At 31.6% G+C, this 27,410-nt stretch overlaps 1 protein-coding gene across 1 annotated transcript in view; it reads left to right on the top strand.

Annotated features, from left to right (window-relative positions):
- LOC134727364 (endoplasmic reticulum chaperone BiP-like) overlaps positions 1–14,391 on the top strand; it is a 31,316-nt gene extending 16,925 nt beyond the window's left edge. The window contains exons 6-10 of the mRNA XM_063591741.1: positions 6,285–6,400; positions 7,145–7,624; positions 11,248–11,635; positions 12,796–12,942; positions 13,444–14,391. Of these exons, the coding sequence (XP_063447811.1) occupies positions 6,285–6,400; positions 7,145–7,624; positions 11,248–11,635; positions 12,796–12,942; positions 13,444–14,391 (2,079 nt within the window). The remainder of the gene's footprint in view (positions 1–6,284; positions 6,401–7,144; positions 7,625–11,247; positions 11,636–12,795; positions 12,943–13,443) is intronic.
- Positions 14,392–27,410: the final 13,019 nt, after the last annotated feature.

Genomic DNA, 27,410 nt, shown 5'->3' on the forward strand with positions numbered 1-27,410 from the left:
TAAAGTAATAATGTCACTTTTAATGTAAGTTTTTGAGTAATATTGTGTATGAATATTTTTATATTTTTTGTCTTATTTTTTGTTTTAATTACAAATCTAAAGTTCAAATGGTAATACAGCCTCAAAATACAAAAAAAAAATATATGAAGAACCTCGAACATTGAACCAATACAATTGAAATCAGCCGATAATAGCTTTGAATATTTGTAGAACATATGTTCACCCCTTAGTTCAAAATCAATAATGTTTCATGAAATAAATTAAACGGTGATTTAAATAGTGAATATTTTGGGAGAAATTTTAAGTACTTTTAAGGAACCATTTATAAATAAATACTGTGTCACTGAAAAGACTATTGAATAATCACATTGTATAACTAACTTCACAATTAGTCAATCAGTGTTAAATTTTATATAGTATAGAAATCCACTGAATAGACAAAATGTCTATTCAACAATAGATTTATATTTTTAGATTAAGCGCTTTGTGAATAGTTTTTTTTTCTTTTTGATATTTGAATCTATTAAATAAGAAACGAATATATTTGCCAACGATTTGTGAATAACAGGTTAGAATTACACGCCTCGTGGAGTCCACATTTAAAATAAGTTTTGCTAACAAAACTTTTCATTTATAAAACACGCACCATTACAATTTTTGATGATCAGTTCAAAGGGTCACTAGCTATGAAATATATGAAAAACCTATCATATATTTTTTTTGGCTCAATCAGTAATGGAATACAAATAGTGAAATAATAGTTCTTTCTTAATAGCCAATGAGGTTGAATTTTGATACAATAAACAAACAAAAATTGATTATGACTTATTCACTTGCAAGTGAAAAACTCGACCTCATTGAATCCGCATGCATGTGAACTTTAATTTAACTCCTTAGCTTGAGATGGATAGCGTGTGAATTGTATGTATACAATTATTTAAAGGAAGAGAATATCAACATTGAAAGTAAACAAAGGGAAATCATTTGTTTGACTGATTCGATCCACAACTTAACATTCTAATACAAGTAAAAAAGATTATAAACATTTATTTTTTTATCTGTAATATGAAATTAAATATACCTAGAATAATTCAACAACACGTGTTTGCTTAATATATTTATATTCATATTTATGTTTCCATTGCTTATATGAACATCAGATGACTATAGAGGCAAACTCGATAAATAATTAGATGGCATCTAGACTCAAATACACACGAAACGAAGCTACGCCTTGTTTATTGTTTTTTTTTTTTGAATTTTAAAAGTTTGGATAAATGTTTTACATTGTTATAAATCAAAATGAGAATTTGATCAGAATCGGTGAACATGAATTTGACAGCTAGTGCCCCTTTAAAATTGAATTAATGTCTATGAGATGATTGTTAGCCTTGTAATATGAAGTGAAAGTAATAGTTTTGATAATGGCTGTTTTATTATTCCTTCACTGCACTTTATGAGAAAAAAGTAAAAATCACAAAAATACTGAACTCAGAGGAAAATCAATACGGAAAGTCCATAATCACATGGAAAAATCAAATAACAAAACGCATCAAAAACGAATAGACAAGAACTGTCATATTCCTGACTTAGTACAGGCATTTTCAAATGTAGAAAATGGTGGATTAAACCTGGTTATATAGCGCTAACCCTCTCTCTTTAATAACAGTCTCATCAAATTCCGTTATATTTACATGATGCGAAGTGTAGATATATGTCGCATTTCTTATGACAAAAGTGTGTTAGAAATCATATCTGATATTCCTCAGTCATAATAACCTTCCATCATTACCGAACTGAACAAAAAAATAACACGACGGGTGTCGTATATGTTGATTTCACTCCCGGTTTTAAGTGGAGTTCGTGTTGTTTCTTATTTATTTTCTATAACTGTTGATGTAAATTTCTTTAGTATTTTTAGTCTTTGTTTACTCCTTGGTTTTGAACGTTATTGTCTCCATATTGATTTGAAGAAAATGCAGGATGCATTATTCACATTTTGTATTATATAAGGGGGATTTAACCAAATATAACTTTAATCAACGTTTTGTTTAACATGATTGATAACCCATGAGAGTGAATCATGAATTATAAATATTAACTGATAATCTATAAATATTTATATAACACAAACTTAAAGTTCTAAATGCTTTTAAAGTATTTTAATTCACTACGTTTTTCTCAAAAAGATTTACATACTTTTGATAGTCATGGATAATTAATTAGGAAACTAAATATATAAATATATATATGGTACAGTATGACGGAAATTTCTTCGTGGCCAATTTAACTCACGTATTTGCTATATGTTTTGATCTAAATTTATCAATAGAATAAACGCAATAAAGAAGTACTCATTCGGGTGTACATATATTGAAAAGTAACGGTTTCACTTTTAATGTAAGTTGTTGTTTAATATTGTTTTTTAATGATTTAAATATGTTTTGTCTTAAAAAAAATTTGTTGATTTGTAAAGTTCAAATGATAGTCATAACGTTATATCTATAGGTTGATTCGAGTCAACATTTATATCTACATCGTTTAACTAAACAAGGTATTTCGTTAGTACTTCATCGGGAGAGTGTATTTTTCCTCATGTTTTACGAAAAAGTACTAAAGTATATTATCAATTAAGTATATCGGCTAAAATTATTTTGTTGGCATGTACGTCGTACCTGAGATAACCCCTAGTGTTTGATGAAGTTCGTGTTGTTTATGCTTTAGTTTTCTATGTGGTGTCATGTGAACTATTGTTTGCCTGTTTGTTCTTTTTCATTTTTAGCCATGTTATTGTCAGTTTATTTTCGATTGTTGAGTTTGACTGTACCTCTGGTATCTTTCGTCCCTTTTTTTAATATATTGTTATCATAACGGTAGTTTGTGTTATTTAAATTTGAGTATATATGTTTACGCAATTTTGGCTGCTAGATTACTTCTATTGTTGTGTGTTTTTGTGTTTTTTCTTCCATATGGGTTTATAAAATGTATTGTCAATATGAGGGAACATCATACAGTATACTCATCATAAAAACCAGGATGGAAATTTTGTATTTGCGACAGAGAAAACGACTCTGCGGTGACGCTCGAATTAAAAAAGATTAATGAGTCAAAGATTAAAGAGGCTAAATAAAGTACGAAGTTGAAGAGCATTGAGGACCAATGATTCCGAATAGTGTTGCCAAATACACATGTCATAAAAGTTGCTTAGTCTTTAGTTTTCTGTGTTGTGTATTGTGTACTATTATGTTTTTGTTTGTCATTTTATTTGTTAGTCATGTCTTTGTCAGTTTATTTTCAATTTTTGAGTTTGACTGTCCCTGTGGTTTCTTTCGCCCCCTCTTTCACAACTTATATTATATAATATAAAAAAGTGTTATTATTACTAATTATAGGAGCGATTAAACACGAGATGATTTTATCCATCGCTTAGTTTATCAAAATTAATAAGCATGAGAGTGAATCATGAATTGATAAATATTTATTGATGATCAACAAATATTTTAAATATGCATTATGAAATTCAATCCCCTGTTTTAATCATATATTTTGTAATATGATTTCGATTTGCATATATAAATAGATTGAACGCAACACATCAATCCTCATTGTGGTATACCATGTTTAAAGGTAATAATTTTCATTTCATCATAGAATGTTATACATTGCTATGGAATATCGTATAGCGGGTTATATTCATGGGGGTAAATTTTTGCTTATTTGTAGCGGATAGAACAAAATAGCCATTATCTTATTCAATGAAAATCTTGAAATTTTACACCCGCGTACATAACCCGCTATACGGTATACATTTTATAATCTTAAATGTAAACAGATAGTATCAAAATTTTGGCAAAACGCAAATATAGGCTATCACATGACACTATATTTGTCACAGAAAATACACATGTAGAAACACAACATTAACATGATAAAGCCTTTAAAATATATATTTAGGATCATAATTATAGGTTTTCATAAAACCAAAATGTTCCAAAAAAAAACCCGTTTAGAAGCTCAACTCAACAATCTCATTTGAGACATGACGTAAGTAGTAACTGCCTGATATTAAGGAAGAAGAGACAAAACACAGCAGAAGTGTGACAGAACGCAGTAAACATTTTGTTAAAATCTTAATCACAACAAAAACAAACAAATATCTATCAAAGAAACTCAAAAGGCATATATCAAATTAAACAACCTCATCCATTGTTTTCTTATTTTTTTGTTTTATTTATGTATGTTCAATACACTCATAAAGATTTTAAAGAATTTAAGTAGTAGGACCGAATGTTGATTAACATTAACTCTGACGTATTAAAGGTAGAATGTAAACGTCACACATGTTGAGATATAAATTTTTTTTTTTCGTTTATTGAATAAAAAAAATGTTCATGAAATATCCTTTTGGTGTGTCTTAAACACTGCTGGGGTAAATGGGCTGAAATACAAATATATCGCAGAACTTACTTCATGCATGCACAGCTCTTTTTAATCTGTTCAAACACGACGTTAATGTTCATTCCGGATGACGTTTATTCAAAAATGATTAAATAAACAATAAATGTTTATTCAAATTTGAATAAACAATAAAGACCTAGACACTTATTTGACTGTTTTACCAATATATAAATAATAATACATATTTTTTTCAATGTTCAAAATCGAATGTTTAGTCAGACACTTGTGTCATATAAAAATAGTTGTATTGAATATAAAATCAATAAACAGAAACTGGACACAAACTGGTTACAGTGACTTAAAGACTAAGCAGTGTAATGTACCAACTTCACCTGCATATGGGATATACACTTCCCAACTTATTCGGTATATTCAAGAACTTGCAGCTTCTACTCAGACTTTTTACAACGTCACCAGTGTCTGCGTAGATAGTTAATGAACCCGGGGTATGTTTAAAAACGTTTCGTCCTTTTAAAAAAAATGTTAATTGGAAGGTACTAACACCTAATTGATAGGCATTCCATATCAACTTCACAATTGATACACGATGGTCATGGAGTTCAGATAACTGTAGAAACTGTAGAAAAGTAAACGCATAACAATACGTACATTTAAAATTCAATTCAAGAGAATTCCGAGTCTGATGTCAGATAATGTAACCAAAGAACATAAACAAAATGACAATTATACATAAATAACAACAGACTACTAGCATCAAACTGACATGCCAGCTCCAGACTTCAATTAAACTGATTGAAAGATTATGATTTCATCATATGAATATCAGGCACAATCCTTCCCGTTATGGGTTTAGTATCATACTATCATAACATATATGAGAAGAACATAACCAGTGTCTTGTTATTTGTTTCGTTTACTTTAAACATATTTATTTATAGTGGATTGGGAAACAAGTTTTGCAACTTATATAAATCCCTTTCCACTTTGCGGGTGCGAGTGCTGCCTTGTAGCGGCATTAGCCTACTCTTTTTCGAAATCTAAAAGGGTGTCTTTAACGTTCAAGAGATATGGCTCTCTCTTAACACGGGTCAGCCATTTATCGTCCACTTCCGACGGACTATCATCGTTTCCTCAAGACCATACTCGCAAATGGTGTCAAGGGAGAGCCGAAAATTGAGTTCCTGAAATTTTCATCCCAGACGGGAATCGAACCAGGAACCTTTGTGCTAGTAGTCCGATGCACTAACCACTACACCACGGCTCTCAATGTTATTTGTTTACATTGATGGTGATAGAGATTATTAGACATTCTGGACTGCTGTACCCCTATTTTTGACATTTATACCTATTATATTTTTTATTTGTTTACACATCATTGTCAATATAATGGAATTTGATGCTCCTGTTATACACGCAAGAGGTTTAGATAGCTATAAAACCAGGTTAAATCCACCATTTTCTACTTTAAAAAATATCTCCACCAAGTTAGGAATATGATAGTTGTTATCCATTCGATTGATGTGTTTGATAATTTGATTTTGCCATTTCACGAGGGACTTTCCATTTTGTATTTTCATCGGAGTTCAGTATTTTTGTAGTTTTACTTTTATCTTAATTCGGTCTATAGTATTTTAGTGTTTGATGCATCGTACTCTTTTTACAATGTACCAAATGTGTGAAACTATGTTACGGAGTGAGACAAAGAAAGCAATCAATGATAACTATGATATGCATATACATTAAGAAGTGTTATTCTTTTTTTTAAATATACTACGTAATGAAAACAATTCTTTAAATTCACTGCAACACGCATGTTTTATGTTGCCAATTTTTATAAGTGTAAACCCCGTTTTTTATTGTTACAGATGATGCAAATTGAATTGATTATAACATTAAGCGTAATAGGTTTCGCTACTTCTAAAACTGGTTATGTGGAGACAAATGAAGTAATTGGAATTGACTTTGGAACCTCTTTTGTAAGGTAATTATCATATTTTCTTGTTTATACAAATATTTAAGTTTAGTGGAGCCGTCTGTCATATTTTCGAGGTTGGTATTTTACTTTTTAGTCATGCTTATTTGAGATTTACGATATGTTATGTAAACTTTGCGGAGAAACATAATAGTGTATGTTACTATTATGTTTATTTTAACATATCAAGTATGCCGTTTTGACAATTGAAAATTCGACATGTTAAATATTGCATCAATTATATTTAGAGGTAAATATAACTACCCCGATCAATAGCAGTTCTATCTCTGTAAGCGACAATGTGGTTTAAATATAGCAATTAAAAAACCTTTGGCTACCTTGCTTGCTAGCTGAACGGTGAATTCGTTGTTAGGTTAGGTTGGGTTAACTCCACTAAATGTAGACTAGTTTGAAATATTACCAATCTATCTGTCTATATAACTAGGCTACATCGAAAGCAGGGTAATAAACCTTACCTAGCAATGACTTTACGGTTCAGCTAGCAAGCAAGATATTACCTTTAGCTGCACACGCATTGAAATAGGCTGTAAATGACGCACTGTTGTATCCACTGGTTTGCAAATACGAAGAGATTATCCTACGATGTATTATTGCTGTTCCAGCAAAATGTTAATCCTTAAGTGATAAAGATATATTTGTGATTTTCATCAATAGTATTTGGACATAATTGTCGTTGATAATTATCCACTTTTTAAGTTAATCATATAGTAAGAAATATGTTTTCAATTTCAGCGTCGGTATATATCGACATGGCACAGTTGAAGTAATACCAAATGAGTATGGAAATAGAATGACTCCAACATATGTACTATTCACTGAAACAGGTGACTGTATAATAGGAGAACTTGCATACCTGAAAACTGGCCATAATCCTAAAAACAAAATTTATAATTTAAAAAGATTATTAGGTAGAACTTGGGATGACAATTTCGTTCAAAACCTATTAGCAACAGTTCCATATGATCTTGCTTATGTAAATAACAAACCATATGTTCAAATAAATCTGCGAAACAAAACAATACAATTTTCTCCGGAGGAAATAAGCGCGATGTTTCTTGTCCAAATGAAGCAATTAGCAGAACAATACTTACATGGTACCATCAAAGACGCTGTAATAACTGTACCAGCATATTTCAATGATCAACAAAGACAAGCAGTTAAGGATGCTAGTGCTATTGCTGAATTAAAAGTTCGAAGACTAATCAGTGAACCGTGAGTTGAATGTTGGTTAATATATTTTTATAACGGAAGCTATACAATCTATTTTAAAACATGTTGAAATGTAAAGGTTTTCAAACAGTGTATTAAATTAAAATGAACATAGAAGTAGGGGACATGTCAAAGAGTAACACCCGACTACAGAGCAGATAAAAACCGAAGGCCAACAATGCGTCTTCAGCGCAGAGAGAAAAATCCGCACCCGGAGTCGGGCCACAGATTATTTCTAAATAAAATTGTGCACTAGTTCAGTTAACTTCAAAACAAAAAACAAAGACCAAAAATTAAAAACAAACATACAAGACTATCAAGAGCCAGAGGTTACTGCAAATATCTAGCAGGTTAAACGTTATTTGAGAGATTTCAAACCTCCCCATATACATCTAGCCAATTTTCAAAAAAGAAACACACGGCAATACAATTTTTTTTTAAATTAGTCCGAGTCTGATGTTAGAACAGGTAACACACGAAACTAAACTAAATTAAATGACAATGATCAATAAATTAACAAAGGACTACTAGCAGTAATTACCATACCAGCCCCAGACCTCAATTAAACTGATTGAAATATTATTATTTCATCATATGAATATCAAACAGCTGTCGGTAGTCGTTTATTATTATACCATCATAAAATATATGAGAACAAAATAAGTAGTTAAAAACCAACAAATGTTTTGAGAATTAATGTGTTTATTACCTATGCAAATACCATATAAGTTAATCAATATTTATTTCACAATATGCATTCTATATGACCTAATAACAGTGTCCCTTACTTACGAAAGGGTTTGGCATGCCACAAAACCAGTTTAAACCCACCATGTTATGTATGTTTTTCTGAAAATGTCCTGTACCAAGTTAGGAAAATGGCCATTGTTATATTATGGCTCTTTTATGTGTTTGCTACATTTTGAAGTTGTGTTTCTGTTATGTAGTTGTTCTCCACTCATATTTGGGGCGTTTTTTCCTCAGTGTATGTTTTTCGATCGATTTATGAGTTTCGAACAGCGGAATACTACTGTTGACTTTATTTAGTTTGTAAACGGATTTTTTTTTCTCTTAATCGATTTATGACTTTTGAACAGTGATATACTACTGTTGTCTTAATCTTATTCCGATGATAATATTCATTATCATATACTTGTATAAAATATTACTAAAATTTATAGTTCAATAACATTTGAAAATATCAAAAGGCTATGAAAGGATTACTAGGTTTATTGACTAGATTCCTTAGAATTTCAATAGCGGGCTGATAAAGGTACATTTAATGACTGCTTCGGGTATGTGATCACGTGCCTTTCCGTTAATTTCCGTGACGTTTATCACATGCAACTTCGTGCATTTCCGGAAATTTGTTTGAAAACGACAACAGAACGCGGAAAACGGCAAGTGATAAGACTTTTCCCAAACTGGTTGAGGAGCAAAACATGAATTAAGTTAAACTTGTTTTGAAAGACATAAATGAGATGACAATATTAATAAAGAACATGATAATTGTGAAAAGATAAATAAATGCTTGTAATAGCATGCAATAAAAACAATTAAAGTTAAGATTTGTTTTTGGTTGTCTGCAAAATATTATCTGAAAATGCAAAGACAAACAAATTTAAATTTTAATAGTTCTTGTCTGTATTTCTCCTGCTGAAGCATATGATAAAAAGATAATTACATGTCATTTTTCATATCAGACCCTTTATCGGCCCTCGTTCATGGTATTAGACCTCGAGCCTGCGGCTCTTGGGCTGATATCATAACCTTGGGCCGATAAAGGGTCTGATATGAAAAATGCCATGTAATAATCTATACATATACCGTATAGCGCGTTATATTCACGGATGTAAAATTTCGTGATTTTTATTGAGCAAATGTTGAGTAAGGTATAAGAAATATTTTGGCGATTATTATTTTAGCAGATGAAAAACTAACATCAATACCTTTGCATATGTACTTTTGAATTGGCGGAATATATTTTGGCAATTTTGTTCTTTCCGCGAATATAAAGCAAAAATTTACACCTCGCGAAAACAACCCGCTATACGGTATGTTTTGACTTGTTTTCTGAAATCGAGACTCCTGGTATATTTCGTCCCTCTTCTTTAATAAGGGTTCTGTAGTACAGAGACTTCTGTCATAAAAATCAAATACGTTGTTTCATACATGTACATGAGCGAATCGAACAAGTTGAGATAAATAAACACCATAAGATGGTCACAAAAAAATGCAATCATTTTTTTTATCAACGATTTGGGTATTATTCTTCCCGTCAAAGATAAACATTTTAATATCAAGGAAAGGGAAGTTTTTATTGTTAGTATTACCTTTTTAACGTTAGTTCGAAAGGAAACATATATTTTGTGTACATACTAGGGTAACAATTATTGACAACCATATACACTCGTTATTGATAGACAATTATGCTTAGTCTAAAACCCTTTGAATCTGTTTTCGATAATAAAACCTCTCATATTTCCCTTAATATAGAATTAACATATTTTCTTTTTCGTTTTTATCATCAAGATTTGTTTTTGTTCAGAGTAAATATGGTTAACTCTACGAATAAACATGATTAGACTATTCATTCTTTATTTTATTCCCTCTTTTATGCCCATACGATCTATATTTTGATAAATGTTACTTTATGGAGGGAAGAACGATACCAAAGGGACAGTCACACTCATATATCTAAATTAAACTAACAACGCCTTGGCTAAAAATGAAAAAGACAAACAGACACACAATAGTACATATGACACAAAATAGAACCTAAAGAATAAACAACACGAACCCCACCAAAAACTAGGGGTAATCTAATGTGCTCCGGAAGGGTAAGCAGGTCCTGTTCCACATGTGGCACCCGTCGTGTGATAACAAATCCGGTAAATAGTCAAATTCGTTAGGTCATATTCATGAAAGGGAAGGGGATTGTAGTTACGACGTAAGGAAACATCCGATTTCATTTGTGAAACAGTTATTCCATAACGGTCAACCAACTCGTGATGGCGTCCCTAAAATTTACGAAGGGATGATTTCAACTTCACCATTTGGAACTCTTGGTTAAATAGCTACCTTGTAAGCAGCAACCCTATATCAAGAAAATCATGATAGGAAATACAAACACGGGAATATTGTATCAATTAAGAGATATACACCCCGTATGCAGGTGCTGCTGGAATGTTGCTACTTAGAAATAGAAAGTTCACAATTAACGTTTGTGATACACTTAATTTAGATAATCTCTAAATCTGGGAAAATCGTTGAAGAACTCGACATAAGACTTTATCGTTCTAGATATCGTTAACAAACAACTTATTTGAAATGCCCATGAACCATATACATATGAAAACGAGGTGATATGATATACATAAAACGTAAAAAGTGTACTTGAGTTCAAACGTATTTTTTTGTTGTTGGTACGTGTTTCTAAGTATTTGCATTTATATTTAGTGTTTTATAAAATGCTGTTCGACTTTTCTTCGTTTTTCTTTTTTACCGTTTCATGATGATATTTTCGACCTTTTGAAACATATTTGTTTTTAATGTGTTCTTTTTCTGCTATCTTTATGTTTGTAAAATGATGATATATTTCTACAAACAACCATTCTGTATTATAGAACTGCGGCAGCGATGTCAACCCGTATTCACAACACAGAAGGAGAAAATATGATTTTCGTTTTAGATCTTGGTGGAGGAACAGTTGATGCATCAATAATACAACAGTATGACGGATTTTACAAAGCCATTGCAACAGTGGGAAACACCAGTTTGGGCGGAGAGAACTTTAATGAGCGAGTATATTCTCAATTTATAAATCAATATATAAAACGAACTGGCAAAAAATTTCCATACCAGAGAATTGATATGAAAGTACGGCGAGAAATCGAAAGAGCCAAAAGAGCGTTATCGTCAGTATCAGAAACCATGATTGAAATCAATTCGATTTATCCAGGTGAAGATTTTTCGTGGAAGTTGACAAGAGAGCATTTTAAGCATCTTTGCAAAGTAAGTTGCCATATTTATCCATGCATAAAGATATTCTCTTTCTTAATTACAAAGTATATGGAGTTATTGCAGTATTAAACTTCCGTGAAAGATTGATCTTATTTACTATTACATCATTTCAATAAGACTCTTTGACAAGTTCAAAGAATTCTATTAACTGGTTCAAGATATGTTGCAGACACAGAAGTGAGTTTGAAGGACAAAGGAACAAATGTACGAAATCATTTCAAATCGTTGTTTCTTGGCTTCGAGCATCACTGAAAAGATATTATGTCTTTGATAGAAAAAAAAGTCCTATTACAAATTAACTAAACTTTGTGGAAAATTCCAAACGGAAATAGCAAAATCAAAAGAATGAAAACAACTGTCGTATGTTTGACTTGATGCAGGAATTTTCTTACATAGAAAATTGTGACATAAACCGGCTTTTATAGCTAGCTAGACTACTCGTTTGTATGACAGTCGAATACAATTTCATTATATGGACACTAATGTGTGAACAAAACAAGCAAACATAAAAGGTACAAGTATAAAAAATAGGGTTCAGCAGTCAATACACATCGTGTGAACTTATATTGGTATCGTTAATGTTATAATATGTATAATAAACACTGAGTTGGCACCTCTTCGAGTGGACTGATAGTCTTAAGTCTTTAAAGGTATAACTAACCAATTAACTATTAGCTAATGAAATGACAAATAATAATTGATAGCACCTAGGTTTGGGAATATATTTCATTCATGTATAGCGGTGTTTTCGAGGCCTATTCAAGCTACACTTGTGATCCCTATTCGAATTTTTCGGGTCTTTTATTTTTTTTATTTTTTTTAGATTTTCAGAAATTTTGGTACAGTGATTTTTTAGAATGCCTAACTGATTATATGTGGTATTAAAAAGTTAAATCACAAAAATACTGAACTCAGAGGAAAATCCAATCAGAAAGTCCATAATCAAATGGCAAAATCAAATGACAAAAAAACATAAAAAAACGAATGGACAAGAACTGTAATATTCCTGACTTGGTACAGACATTTTCAAATGTAGAAAAAGGTTGATTAAACCTGGTTTTAAAGCGCTAAACCTCTCACTTTGATGACAGTCTCATCAAATTCTGTTATATTTACAATGATGCTCTAAAAGCTCTTTATTTATGTTACAGGATTTGTTTTCGGCAATCATGTCGTTGGTTAATAAAGCAATGGCATATGCGAAAACAGACAAACACGACATAACTGACATATTGTTAGTTGGAGGATCATCAAAAATGGGAACCATAAAATATTTACTGTCAAAATATTTTAAAAAGGTAAGATCTAAAATAGTTTGTGTATTTGACTTTCTTTTTGTTTTCAACATCTTTAAAATAATGGCAACTAATAGGTTACAAACAAACAAAAAAGGAATCGGACAATTCCTACTGAGTGCATAAGTCTCCTGCTTCATGTACATCTGCATTGTATTTCGATGTGTCATACCAATTTCATAAATTTTTTACGCCCGTTTACAGGACGTATTGGGATATATCGCTGTATGTCTGTCCATCCATTCGTCGTCATCATGTAGGCCATTAACCTCAAAATGTTTTAACGAATTTGCCCAAAAAAAGTTTGGGAATTGTAGTTTATATCTATTGACTTGAGCTCCCTTTCGTTTTTTATCGGCTGTGAGTTACGCCTTTGTTGGTATTTGGATATTTGTTTTTACCTCATGGTATGATTTGAGTGACAAAACAAAAGAGAAGTTGCATATAATTATATGATATAACATGTTAATTAACAATCGCCACTGAGGTATTTTGTTTTTTCAGACACCTCGTTCTGATATTAGTCCTGATGAAGCAGTAGTATATGGGGCAGCGGTCCAAGCCGGAATATTGAAAAGGGATTATGGTACCGAAGACATTTTGTTGCACGACATCTATCCTATGACGCTTGGTTTCGAGGCCGCAGGTGGGAAAATGGCTGCAATCATAAAACGTAACACACCTATACCATACATTAATAGTCATATAGCAACAACTGCAAAAGACAACCAACCAAATGTAGAAATTAAAGTATACAGAGGCGAAAACTCACTTACTAAAGACAACGAGTTCATGGGGAAGTTTGTATTATTCGAAATACCAATTCTTCCTAAAGGAGGACCTCAAATCGAAGTCACATTCGAAATTGATGTTGATGGTTCTCTTACCGTCACAGCAGTTGACCTAATTCTACAAAAACGTTGGTCGATGCAAGATTTATCGCAAAGTATTGTTTTTAGGGATGGTTTCAATAAGTTATCTTCATCTGAAGTATCACAGATGAGAAAAAGAATTAGACCCTATATAGAAAACGAAAAGAAACGCAAAGAGAAATTAAATATCATTGATGAATTAGAAAGAGTTATTTATACATGCCATTATATTGTTCAAGAGAAAATAGATTGGTTAGATGATCTGTCGTCTTCAGTTGATATTACAGAAGTAGTACAACAACTGTTAGATTTCAAAGAACGTTTACAGAATATAACAGACATAAGTGCTACAAGAATTATTACGCCAAGCAGTAACATCAATCTTGAACATATTGATATTAGGGAAGAACTTGAGAAACACGTTTTCACTTTGCGATATATCATTCAAACAAATATGGATTGGCTTGAACATAATCATGAAGCAACTTTGGCAGAGCTGATTTACCAGAAAAATCGTTTTTACGACTTCGCAAAAGAAACAATTGATGAATTGAGTTTTACAACACATTTGATGACATAACGCAGATCAGATTTAGAAGTTAAATAATAATCCTGATATTTCAAACGCATTTTTCACTTGGGTCTTTTCATCATTACAATGCTGTTAATTATCCTTTATTGTTTTGTTTTGTGTAAGGGCTATGTATATCATATTGCGTTTAAAAAAACCCAACATGAAACGTTAAGGTAAAGCAACAGACCAAAATATAAGTAAATACATGTACCGGTATTAGGTAAATAACAAATGATACCCGAGTGTTGCTAGGAACTCCAATAAGTATGCTCATGATCATATAATTAGCAAAGAAAAAAGGTAAAATTGTTCAGGGCCAAAATACCAAATGAAACTGCACGGATATATTTGTTTACGCTTATTATAACAGCAAGTATTTGTCGCCTTTGCATAAGTACACCTAAATAAGTTTATAAACTGCTATTGCACAAACAATACATATATGCTAGGCCATATGACCTGATTTTGTTCATGGTAATAACTCTTCGCGGGTATTTGAAAACAATGTCTGTCTGTGACGGATATTCATCACATATTGTTTGATATCAAGATTTCTGTTGAATGTATGTAGATATTATTAAACTACTAGTGTTGCATAAATTATATATAAATTTTTCTCTAATTCTATGGAAATTTATCCCTTTCCGAACCCATTGTATAAAAAAATTTAATCAACGTGTGGTTGCTGGTGATCTCAAAAGATCATTGGATGATTTAAAGGGTCATGACCTTTTTAGCTAACTGGATGAATCAAATTATTGATAATTTAACTATCTCGATTGGATAAATCCGATAATCCATTGGTATCAATGTAAGAATCTATATGTATCACTTAGTTGTGTGTTATTTACCATTTGTATGATATAAACATGATAAAGTTGTTAAAATTTTATAAGACTACTTTATTGTTGAATATATAAATGAAATGATATTTGATTAATTACTTTCCCAAGTCTGACTGCACGGAAAATTACACAATTTAGTAAAGTCTACTTTTGTTGAACAACATTTCTAGTAAATTAAAATAAGAAGACATGGCATTATTTGCATATTGAAAAAATATCTTTCTACACCTAAAAGTACAGTCCATCGTATGAATACCAACATTGTTCAAAATTCATACCGTTATGTAAAGTAAAAGGGCTTATGATAACTACCTGTGCGAAAATTCAAACTAACAAAACACAGCCTGATTGAGCTTAAACTTAGTAACTTTGAAAAACAAAACATTATGGCAAATATCATTCACTGCAAACACTGAACTACAGGATCTGTAGTCGGCGTTTGGTAAAAATTGAAATTTTGCGAGTGTTTGTTGTTTCTATCGTAAAATTGAGATTGGAAATGGGGAAGGTTTCCAAGAAACAATAACCCGACCAAAAGACAAAAGACTGAAAACCGCCGAACGCCACCAATTGGTCTTCAAAACAGCAAGAAAATCCAACACCCGGAAATGAGCTTCAGCTGACCCATAAACAAAAACGTCCACTAGTTCAGTGAAAATGGACTCCATACTAAACTTCAAAACATATAAATGAACTAAAATTTAAACACCATCAAGACTAACAAGAGTCGTTATGTTATGTTTTGTCCTTTGTACTCTGGTGTATAGTAGTTTTATTAGTAATCTTACCACACCTCCTTTGTATATGAATATTGACTAAATTCAAAGTATTCCAATGAAACTCAAATTCCCTTTCGATTAACATTTACTATAAGTGTACTGATTTGACATATAAATAAAGGCAACAGTAGTATACCGCTGTTCAAACTCATAAATCCATGGACAAAAAACTAAATCGGGGTAACAAACTAAAACCTAGGGAAACGCATTAAATATCAGAGGAGAACACGACACAACACTAAAATGTAACACACACTAAAACGGACCAGGCATAAGTCAAAATCCCACAAAAATAACAAATATAACATCAAAACTATTAACAATAATAGAAGACAAACGACCCAACATTAAAATTTAACACACACAGAAACGAACAATAATATAACAATGGCCATATTCCTGACTTGGTACAGGACATTTTTAAAGGAAAAAATGGTGGGTTGAACCTGGTTTTGTGGCATGCCAAATCTCGCATTTTAATGGCAATGTTAGATTTAACATTGAATTGACAACATACTATTACAGGGCTACAATACAAATAAATAAGAGAACACATGATTGATAGATACCAAAACGCATCAGGTTTAAAATGTAATACGTCAAAAACGCGCCTTGTCCACACAAGAATCACCAGCGACGCCCAGATATAAAAGATCGAAAGTGAAAAAAAGTACATCAAAAGTTGAAAAGGAAAAAGCGATTTAAAGATTAGCTCAGACACGACAGAAAAATGAAAACAGGTGTACCGATTGAGTGCTTTATTCTTATATTGCTGCGATTTAAGGGGCATTAGCTGTCGAATTCTTATTTTGATTTCATTTATGATCAAATTATCCTATTTGATTTATAACAACCTAAATATAAACTGCAAAAAAGTATATATATAATGAACAATTAGCCGTACAAAAAACTCCGTTATAGGTACAATGTATCTTTATCACGTGTGGATTTTTTTCTAGACTAATTTCATTGCCATCGAGATGACATTAAAGCTGCTGACAGTCATTTAACCCGCATTAAACATGACTACATGTAATTTTTCGGGGGTGTTTGGTTTCATCCATTCCGAGGTTGGGCGAGTGGTTGGAAAACTATTATTCTATATTGCACAAATAATTCGGCAAATTGAATTCTCAAAATTGAAAATCAGCACTGCTGTCATTAGGGAATTGTCATTATAAATAACTACAGAACAACCCTTATTCCTAGTTTATCCTGCACAGTGATGATCACTAAGAGGCTTGATGAACGTAGATAGTGCACGGATAAAGGCGACCCCCTCTTTCTGGTAAATGACGTCATAAAGGCGCGTATAATAAACGTGTTTTTTTCGGTGACAGATGAACTCTAAAATGGTCTGTAGTATACCCATTTAGTATAATAGCTGTTGGACTATTACAATTACCTGCAATTTGATGGTAGGATAAGTCGTTATACAGAAGTATTCATAAGTTCAGACATCACAATTTGTAGACTCATTAAGTTGGGCGTAATAAACTCTGAGTTTGGTTCTATTGGTTTATTATAAGTAATCAAATAAACACCCTGTAACATATAAAATACACAAAAAGTCACAATACATACGTTCAAAGAACGATAACTCTAATTATTTTCGCCATATTAATAAATTGAAATTTCTAGTAGTAGAGAGTATAAACGTACGCTTAACAAGCAGTTTAGAGAATATCAGAAGTATGTTGTAGACAAAATGAAAAATTTGCGTAAATCTGATTCAAAAGCATACTGGTCTCTTTTACACAAATGTGATACAAAAGGTAACAAAGCTGTAAACAAAATTGCTATGGATGTATTATATGATCATTTCAAAAACCTTAATGCTCTTGATGAGCAGGATGATAACGATATTGTATTACCTAATAATATAACTGACTATAATATTGAATTAAATAGAGATATTACTGAATACGAGGTATTTTATGCTGTCAAATCATTGAAAAAAAATAAAGCATGTGGTGGTGATCTTATATTGAATGAATTTTTGAAATATGGTACAGTAAAGTTGATGCCTGCTTTTGTAAGAATATTTAATATTGTATTTCATAGTGGTATTATACCTGATAGTTGGTCAGAAGGTTATATATGTCCAATATTTAAAAAATAAAGGTAATCCAAATGATGTGGATACTTATCGTGGTATAACTATTTTAAGTTGTTATGGTAAATTATTTACTTGCATTTTGAATAATAGGCTTCATACATATTTAGAAAATTCTGGTTTATTGTGTGAAGAACAAGCAGGGTTCAGAAAAGGTAATAGTACGACAGATCATATTTTTAATTTGAAATGCTTGATTGATACTTACATAGAGGTAGGAAATTGTATTGTGTATTTGACTATCGAAAAGCTTTTGACTCTGTCAGAAGAGTATATTTATGGCAAAATCTGTTAAAATGTACCATTGATGGCAAAATGTTTAAGATTATAAACAGTATGTATAACAATGCAAAGTCTTGTGTGAGACAAGGCAACTCTTGTTCAAACTTTTTTTAAATCCAATGTTGGTGTACGTCAAGGAGAAAATCTATCTCCTGTATTGTTTGCCATTTTCTTAAAAGACTTGGTCGAATTGATGTCACATTCATATAATGGTCTAGTTGATATGAGTATTGCAGCACGTCTTACTGATACTGATGAAGTCGCTGTATATTTTCGTTTATATTTGTTATTGTATGCAGATAATACAGTAATTTTAGCCGAATCGGCAGCAGGGTTACAAGCCTCATTAAATGCCATGTATTTATATTGTCAAACTTGGAAAATGCAAGTTAACATATCTAAGACAAAAGTTGTAATATTCTCAAGATCTAGACTTAACACAGATAATATGAACTTTAAATATAGTGGTGAAAGCCTCAATATTGTTACAAATTTTCAATACCTTGATATTATATTTTCATGTAAGGGTAATTTTAATGACGCCAAAGCACATTTTGTACAGCAATCAAGAAAAGCCATGTTTATAGTCTTAAGAAAGGCTAGGAAGTTGAATTAACAATTGATATGCAATTAGAACTATTTGATACTGTAACAATGGTTGTACCTATTTTGTTATATGGTGCAGAAGTTTGGGGTTTTGAAAATTGTAAAATTATAGAAAACTTGCATATGCAATTTTGTAAAATAATTTTGAATGTTAAAAAAAATACTGCTCATTGTATGATTTATGGAGAATTGGGTAGAATACCATTACATAATCTTATTAAAGCTAGAATGGTTGGTTTCTGGCAACGTATCATGTGTGGTAAAAGAGAAAAAAAATCATATAGAATCAAATTTATAACAGTGTGGTCGACGGTAAAATGTTTATTAGTAATTCTACTGAAACATTTACCTATAACTTGTTTGTCGTTGGCGATGATTATATGCTCACTCAGTCTATCGGAGGCCTTCAAGTGGGGATTTAAATAATCACTTGATAAACATTTTGATACATAAAATGAAACTTTCTTTTCACAAATCATTTAAGGAATTTGTTTTAAATAATTGTTATACCATCACTTACAACAGTTTCACTTTTAAGAATATTAATGTCAAGAGCTGATATCAATAAATAATAATAAAAAAAAAGTTTATTCATGGTATAAAAAAAAAAAACTTTTAATTTAATGGGGACCCGCGTTATTTCAGAAAATATCCAATTGAATAAGAGAACAAAAACTTGTACGTTGTGATCATTTGAGAGTGGCCTACTATTTATTCAATGCTAACCATATGGGTTTTTTTTTTTTTTTTATACTATAACTCGGTTCGTTGATTCAGATATTTGTCAGTTTGCCTTGGCTCTTCTCACGAAATTGGTATTTTTCTTACAAAAATTACATCCATGTATTATTTTTTGTATTTTTTGTATGATTGACGTATAAGACAACCTGACTCTTCTTCATTCAAATTTAAAAACATACGAAATGGCAATTAATTTATGACACAAAATAATTGAATTTAACTTATAGCAGAAGAAAGATAATGATCATCGCTTTTATAGTCTACTAAATATCGAAGTCACCAAGTGGTCCTTTTAAGAATGATATAAATTTATAAAAGAAACAACCAACAAAATAGTTCGAATATTTATATTGAAAAAAGAAACGGTGTGTAAATCATAACAATTATTTTATTTCAATGAAAATCAAACTGTTGAATTTTTCCGCTGCGAGCGAATTTTTAATTTTGGTCGCATTTTTAAAATCAATAAATCTTGTATTCTTGTTGGAAGTTGCAATGTGTAGTTTATCCTTTTTTTTAATGCCACACAAATCCAACACAGACAACGAAAATGGTAGGTTTAAGAAATAATTGATGCAAACTATACTTTATTGTAGTTTTAACATGGGTAGGCATTATATTCGTGATTATTTTTGCCCGAGCGATATCGAAAAACTATTATAAAAAGTGTACTAGTTCAGTGAAAATGTACGTCATACTTAAATCCTAAACAAATAAATAAACAAAAATTAATAAGCATACAAGACTACCAAAGGCCACAGACTCCTTACTTGTATGATTTTGTAAAAAAATGCATCTTTTTAAAATAGTCGAAAACAAAATTGTCTGTCCAATGGAAAAGTCGAAGCTCAAAAAAGATGAACGGTTCATTATAGAAACATAGAAGCTGGTTGCAAAAGTTGACGACAAGATCTATTTTATAACTTGAGTATGGCCTTATAGTATTAACCTGAAATAAATATATTTATATCAATTCCCTTGATACGAAAGATCTACATGTTGCCTTGGGCTTTTTTTTTTCTCTTTGGTTGGGTTGTTGTCTCAATGACAATTCAATTCTCATTTTTATCATAGATATAAGTGCATGTTAAAATAAGAATATGTAGATATGTAGTGTGATAGACAATCAGACAAATTCTTTCCAGGACCAACAGGCGTTAGCAAGCTATTGGGCCCCGTATGGCATTCGGCCATTAGCAAAATACACACTTTATAGAATGAAATCTCCAAGAGGTCTTGGCATGAAAAAAAAACCCACAAAAGTTGTGCGAGAGAAAGAAAAAAAAAGGATACCGCATGAAAATTGAAAAATGGTCCACAACATTACTTTAGTCAACTCACTAAGTTGAAATTAAATAACTGGCGAATTTAAGCCTTCAATGGATGTGCTGTATGATTTTAAAAAAATCATGGTTTGTTTGGACATTTTTATAATTCAAGTCTTGGTTTTAAATTATTTGCAAGTAAGTTTAAAGTCATGAACAAATAATCACTCACAGAAAGACGTCAAATCCATCAACGAAAGAAAAAAATAATAGACGACCGACAACGCACAGAATAGCATGTATGTGTTCCGGACCATATGAGTATTTGGACCATACGCATATGTCATGACCATACGCGTATACTCATATGGTCCAAACATACACGTATGGTCCGACCGTACGCGTATGACGGGTATGGTCATGCGCGTATTGTCCAAATACTCAAAAGGTCCGGAACATATTTTATTTGCGATCACAAAATGCACGAAGACGTCCATTTCTATGTAAATTGGGTCGATTTTAATATAAATTTATAAGATGAATGCGTTTCTGTTGCCAAATGTTTTTCACAAGTATAGTAGCAGTATAGCAGAATAGTTTAAGTTTCCTATATACACCAAATGATACATGTTGCCAATACAATAACGTAAATGCATGCAAATTTCACAAGGTTTAATCCAAATAGTTTTCTTACTATCCAATAACTTTCAAGTACGAAAAAGACAGGGCAGAAGTATATTTTGTCTATATGTTTTGTATTTGCAGAACTGCTTTTGAAAGTGGATTATGCATACGTTCTAAAATAAAATTAGACCAGATAAAAGTTAAAAGATGACATAATTCGAATTGTTAAATCGCTTTGACATCCGAAAAAGATAATCAATCAATACATGCATTGCAACTTTAAAAGCCAGTAAGTCATTCTTTTTTTCTGAAAGAACATGGCTTTGCGATATCATATTATGAAAATTGATTGTCGAAACATAACAAACACACAAGTAAAGGACGTTTAATTAATCAATATAAATCAAAACACAAATTCCTGATTAGTATTTCGAATTATTTTATATAGGAGTTGAGAACCTTTGGTGACCCCACGGTTTAAATGTGTTTATTAAGGACGACGTGATTAATGGGCGTTATAGACGAACGTTCACCTTATCTGTCCCAGTCAATGGGACCTTAAAGTGCGCCAATCAATGTCCACAGCACCACTGCTATGAATTCGGTTCTATACTGTATTCTATATTGTATCAGCTTAGTAAAAGGGGTATCTACCACTCTAAATGGTTGTTAGAAATTAAAAATACTTTATATGAATGTGGATTTAATTTGATGTGGGATAATCAAATAATTAATAAATCTGATAATATTAGTAAGAATGTCAAGAAATGTTTAAGTAATAAATTTATGTTGAACTGGAGTAATTATGTTATGAATTCTGCAAAATGTTTTAATTACAGAATATACAAGTCTGATTTTCGTTTTGAGAAATATTTCACTGTGTTACCATCTGATCTAAGAATGTATTTATGTAAATTCCGTTGCCTTCGTAATAAATTGCCCATTGAAACGGGGAGATTTTTTAATATTGATAGATCTGAAAGACATTGTAATCTTTGTAATGCTAATGAACTTGGTGATGAGTTCCATTACTTATTCAAATGTACCTTTTTCAACAATGTTAGAGCTAAATTTTTACCTTTCGATATATGTAAAAACCCAAATGTTTTAAAATTTAAAGAACTGATGAACACATCAGATTTATTCACACTTACTGGAATAGCAAAATTTTGTAAGAGTGTTATTAAAACCTTTTAATACATGTGCTTAATCATGTTACTATATTTTGTACTTCCTGTCAAATATCTGTATTAATTATCTATAATACTAAAATTACGAAGTCCCATTTTTCAGCCGTCATCACGTAAAAACGACGGATCAAAGAATTCAACTTTATATATCACTAATAAAGTACAAAGGTGTAGATTGAAAATTACACCACTCCAGGCCCTTTTGTTTTCCACGTAATTAATATTGCCAATAATTAAGAAGTTCCGGGTCGAGTCCGATACCGATACCAATAGTATATTCACCTGTTACCTATTACCTGATCTGTACGTTCCGCATCTGACAGGCGCACCACCAAACGGTGTATTCAGGGTTAATATGCAATATACACGGGTCATAATCACAGGGTTGACACTACTGAATTGTAGTATTTTAATCAGTAAGACTTAATTTCTAAGATAACAAGACTAAATATGAGGAACAGTTTTCAATTTGTTAGTGGGCATAAATGACGTAAAACAGCGAATCAAAGAATTCATTTTTATTTATAACTAATATAGGACAATGTTGTTGATTAAAAAATACTCCATTCCAGGACTTTTTGTTTTCCAAATAATTAATTTTACCAATAATTGATAAGTTCCAGTTCGACGGGTTCAAACAGAAAGATTTGAAAGCAGAGAAAAACTGTGTATCTTATAATCGGCATGACTTTATCAGATGACAATACTAATACCAAAATAAGGCTTGCGCATAGTTATATACCTTAATTCAGTCACGGACCCGCGATATCATTCGGATGTGTTCTAGTATATACTATTATTGCACTTTTGTTAACCATGTTCTGATGTAAATATGTTATTCTAATATGACGTGCTTCTTTAGCTTTGTAAAGAAACCACACTTTATTATCCAATAAAATTAGTTTGCACATGCGTATATTGACTACGGCAGAAAAATGAATTTCGTCAAAATGGTATGCATTTAATGTATTTCCTTAAATTAAAACACTTTCAAACACTAAAATGATACACATTTTGTTACTAATACTTTAACAATGTCAACAATGTGTTACAATTCGTAATTGAAAATAGTTGACCTAGATACAGCAACGTCCATGTTGGCTGTTCTAACTTCAAAACCCCTCCCCCTAAAAACACGTTTCATCTCTCCTGTTAAAAAGGCATGTCATTGTATATTAATTTCATTGAAACATATGTTCCGACGATAAAATATAAAATAAAGAATAGGTTACTATTACTGTTGAAATATAAATTATCCAAGTAGTTAACTGAAGTTCGAGATATACCCTAATTTATAAATAGATATAGAAAGATGTGGTGTGAGTGCCAATGAGACAACTCTCCATCCAAGTAACAATTTAAAATGAAAACCATTATAGGTTAAAGTACAGCCTTCAACACGGAGCCTTGGCTCACACCAAACAACAAGCTATAAAGGGCCCCAAAATTACTAGTGTAAAACCAAAGTATGTTTTACTTCAAATCATAAACATTTATATCAAAGGATATTCCCGGTAACTGTTCAATATGCAATTCTACAGATATCAATAACACCTAGTGTCAACGATCATTATCTGAAGTAACCGAGTCTAATACACTACTCTCTTCGGAGATATTCGTAAACTAAACAGTAACTTACTGTAATATTCTGTCTGTCTTGCAAATACCAACTTATAGTGGGAGATATTAGCAAGCAATATCGAGGGAATTGTGCAATGATGATACAAGCATGAAATTTGGTATAAAGGACGACTAATAGTTATCAAAGGTACCAGGATTATAATTTAGTACGCCAGACGCGCGTTTCGTCTACATAAGACTCATCAGTGACGCTCATATCAAAATATTTATAAAGCCAAACAAGTACAAAGTTGAAGAGCATTGAGGATTCAAAATTGTAAATGATACTAAAAAAAATCCGCTGCTGGCCATAAAAAAAATCATTTTTTCAAGATGGCCACGGCCTTTTTCAAAATGGCTGTGATTTAAATCTCGAAAATACCTATTTTTATGGAAAACTGTCTTTCTTTGTCATTCTTTTGGTAAAAAAACAATGAGGTTCGGTGGTTTCCTTCCTTATATGAGAGATATACTACTATAAATTCAGAAATTATTGCGTGCATTTATTAATGCGATTTTGTCATTTTAGACTTAAATGCGATTTTAATTTTTACGATTTAGAGAAAAATCCTGTTCAATTTATATAAAATATGAATGAATATTCAAATTGTTTGGGGTTTGCGCTTGCTAAAAAAATAGTTACAAAATTCATAAACATTTACCATTTCGTAAATTTATTTGTCTATACTGATTAGTGATAGTTTTGCCACGTATAATAATGATTTTTATTTACTATTACGTCGTCAGATCTCACTTATTCCCTTTTGTGACTGGTTTTGCTGAATATAAAATCGCATTGCTATAAGACGTGGCACGGTATTTAGTTATCCCACATTTATGAATTTGATTTCAATGTTTTTTTGTAATATTGATCGGATATTGTCAACTGTTTTATCGTTTTTAGTTGTAACAATTTTATTTTCTATTCTATTATTATAGTATTGTAATTTAAATTGTTTTTAAATGCATCGGATATAAGTATTACGAACCTAATCTTTAACTTTATTCTTTTTCTTAAAAATTAACAAAAAATACCTGTGAATTCACTTTTGTGCGTCGATGTAGTCGGATAAATCCATCGACCTGTTATCATTTTAGTGAAATTAAGAAAAGGTTTTATATCTGTATTGCAATTATTGTTGATATTAATATTAATGCTATAAATAGAGTAAATATTTAATTTGGTTTTATTTTCACAATCATTATGGCGAAAAGAATTTGTCTGTCATCAGTCTCAACAGGCAGTTGGACAACTGACAGGACAAAGTGTTTTTTATGTCAAGAAGACACCGTTGAAACATTAAAATTAACTGCCGATGGGTATAAAATGTTGGCTTCAACATTCCTAAATTTCACGAAATAAATAGCTTACCTATACCAATAGACGTTATAGTCGCCGTCACGTAAAATTGGCACCATGATTTTTGTCAAAATTTTCTTAAATATCGACCGCGTTTACTCGAGATCATGTTTTTCAATTAGCGGAAAAAAATCCAATCCAAATATATACTACTGTCCTACCTTTTATTGTGTTTGTACTGTATAATCCTGACCTTCACAAAATCCAGGATTATTTTGTATGGTGGAATCCGACATTGTTATTACCGGAAGTGTTGCCGTGGAGTCCACGTGCTTTCAATTTTCTTGTGTCTCTCGGAACTGTGCGTCATCTTTATGTAAAAAGCGCGGGAAATCGTATCATCAATGACAATGATATTACCGGAGAGTAACGAATGTTATGTAGTAAGGGATCCTCATAGAAACCAAGATGGCGGTTTTACAATGAAAACAATTTTGAAAAATGTGAAGGTCAGGATTATACAGTGCAAACACAATAAAAGGTAGGACAGTAGTATTTATTTGGATTGGATTTTTATTCCGCTAATTGAAAAACATGATCTCGAGTAAACGCGGTCGAAATTTAAGAACATTTTGACAAAAGTCATGGTGCCAATTTTACGTGACGGCGACTATAGAAGGTTTAACAATGGTTCTGGTATTGAAAGCACTTTAACAACAAATGAGGCAAAATACCATACAAGTTGTCGAATAAAATTTAACAACACCAAATTGAAACGAGTCGAACAACGATACGAGTCGGCAAAATCAATCAAAGGTGAACCTTGCTGTTCTTCTAAGTTCATTCGCCGCCCAATTGATCATTTAGATACAAAATTAAAACAAGATATTGTTAAGTGTTTTTGTGTGACAAAGAGGCTCCACCTTCGTCACCCAGGGAAGCAAAGACAATTAAACTGAATGATAGATTGAAAAGTTGTGTTGAAACTCTTCAAGACAAGCAGTTATTGGCCAAACTAAGTACTGGGGATGTCATAGCCAAAGACTTGAAATACCACCCCGCTTGTCTTGCAGCTCTATATAATAAAGAAAGAGCTGTGGAGAAAAGAACAGGAACAGGCACAGATTGATACCGATGCGGAAAAAGAAGCAGGAGATGTAGCCTTGGCTGAATTGGTTAATTACGTATTTGAAACTCCAAGAAATAGTGATTGGGCCAATGCATTAAGACTGGACGACCTTTCAAATATGTATGAGAAAAGAGTTCAGCAATTAAATGAGGGTACAATTCCAATACACAGGACACGACTGAAAGAAATGCTTCTTGCAAAGATACCAGATCTTCAAGCATATACAAAAGGTAGGGAGGTGCTATTGGTTTTTGAGAAAAGTGTTGGTCCAGCAATAGCATTAGCATGTTATTACGACGACACCATACATATTGGAAAAACTTCAGAAATTAAGGAACATAAAAAAAAAATTCTGGTTCATTTTCTGCCGAAGATACCCAATCAAGCGTTCCAACATCATTGCAAGAACTTGTCTGCATGATTGAACATGACCCTGATATTCAATCTCAATTAGAGAACAGTGTATACAAGTCTGATCTAGCAATTGCTCAGTTGCTTATGTACAATTATCATGCAAAAACACCAAAA

Source organism: Mytilus trossulus, chromosome 8, assembly GCF_036588685.1.
Source record: "Mytilus trossulus isolate FHL-02 chromosome 8, PNRI_Mtr1.1.1.hap1, whole genome shotgun sequence".
NCBI lineage: Eukaryota > Metazoa > Mollusca > Bivalvia > Mytilida > Mytilidae > Mytilus > Mytilus trossulus.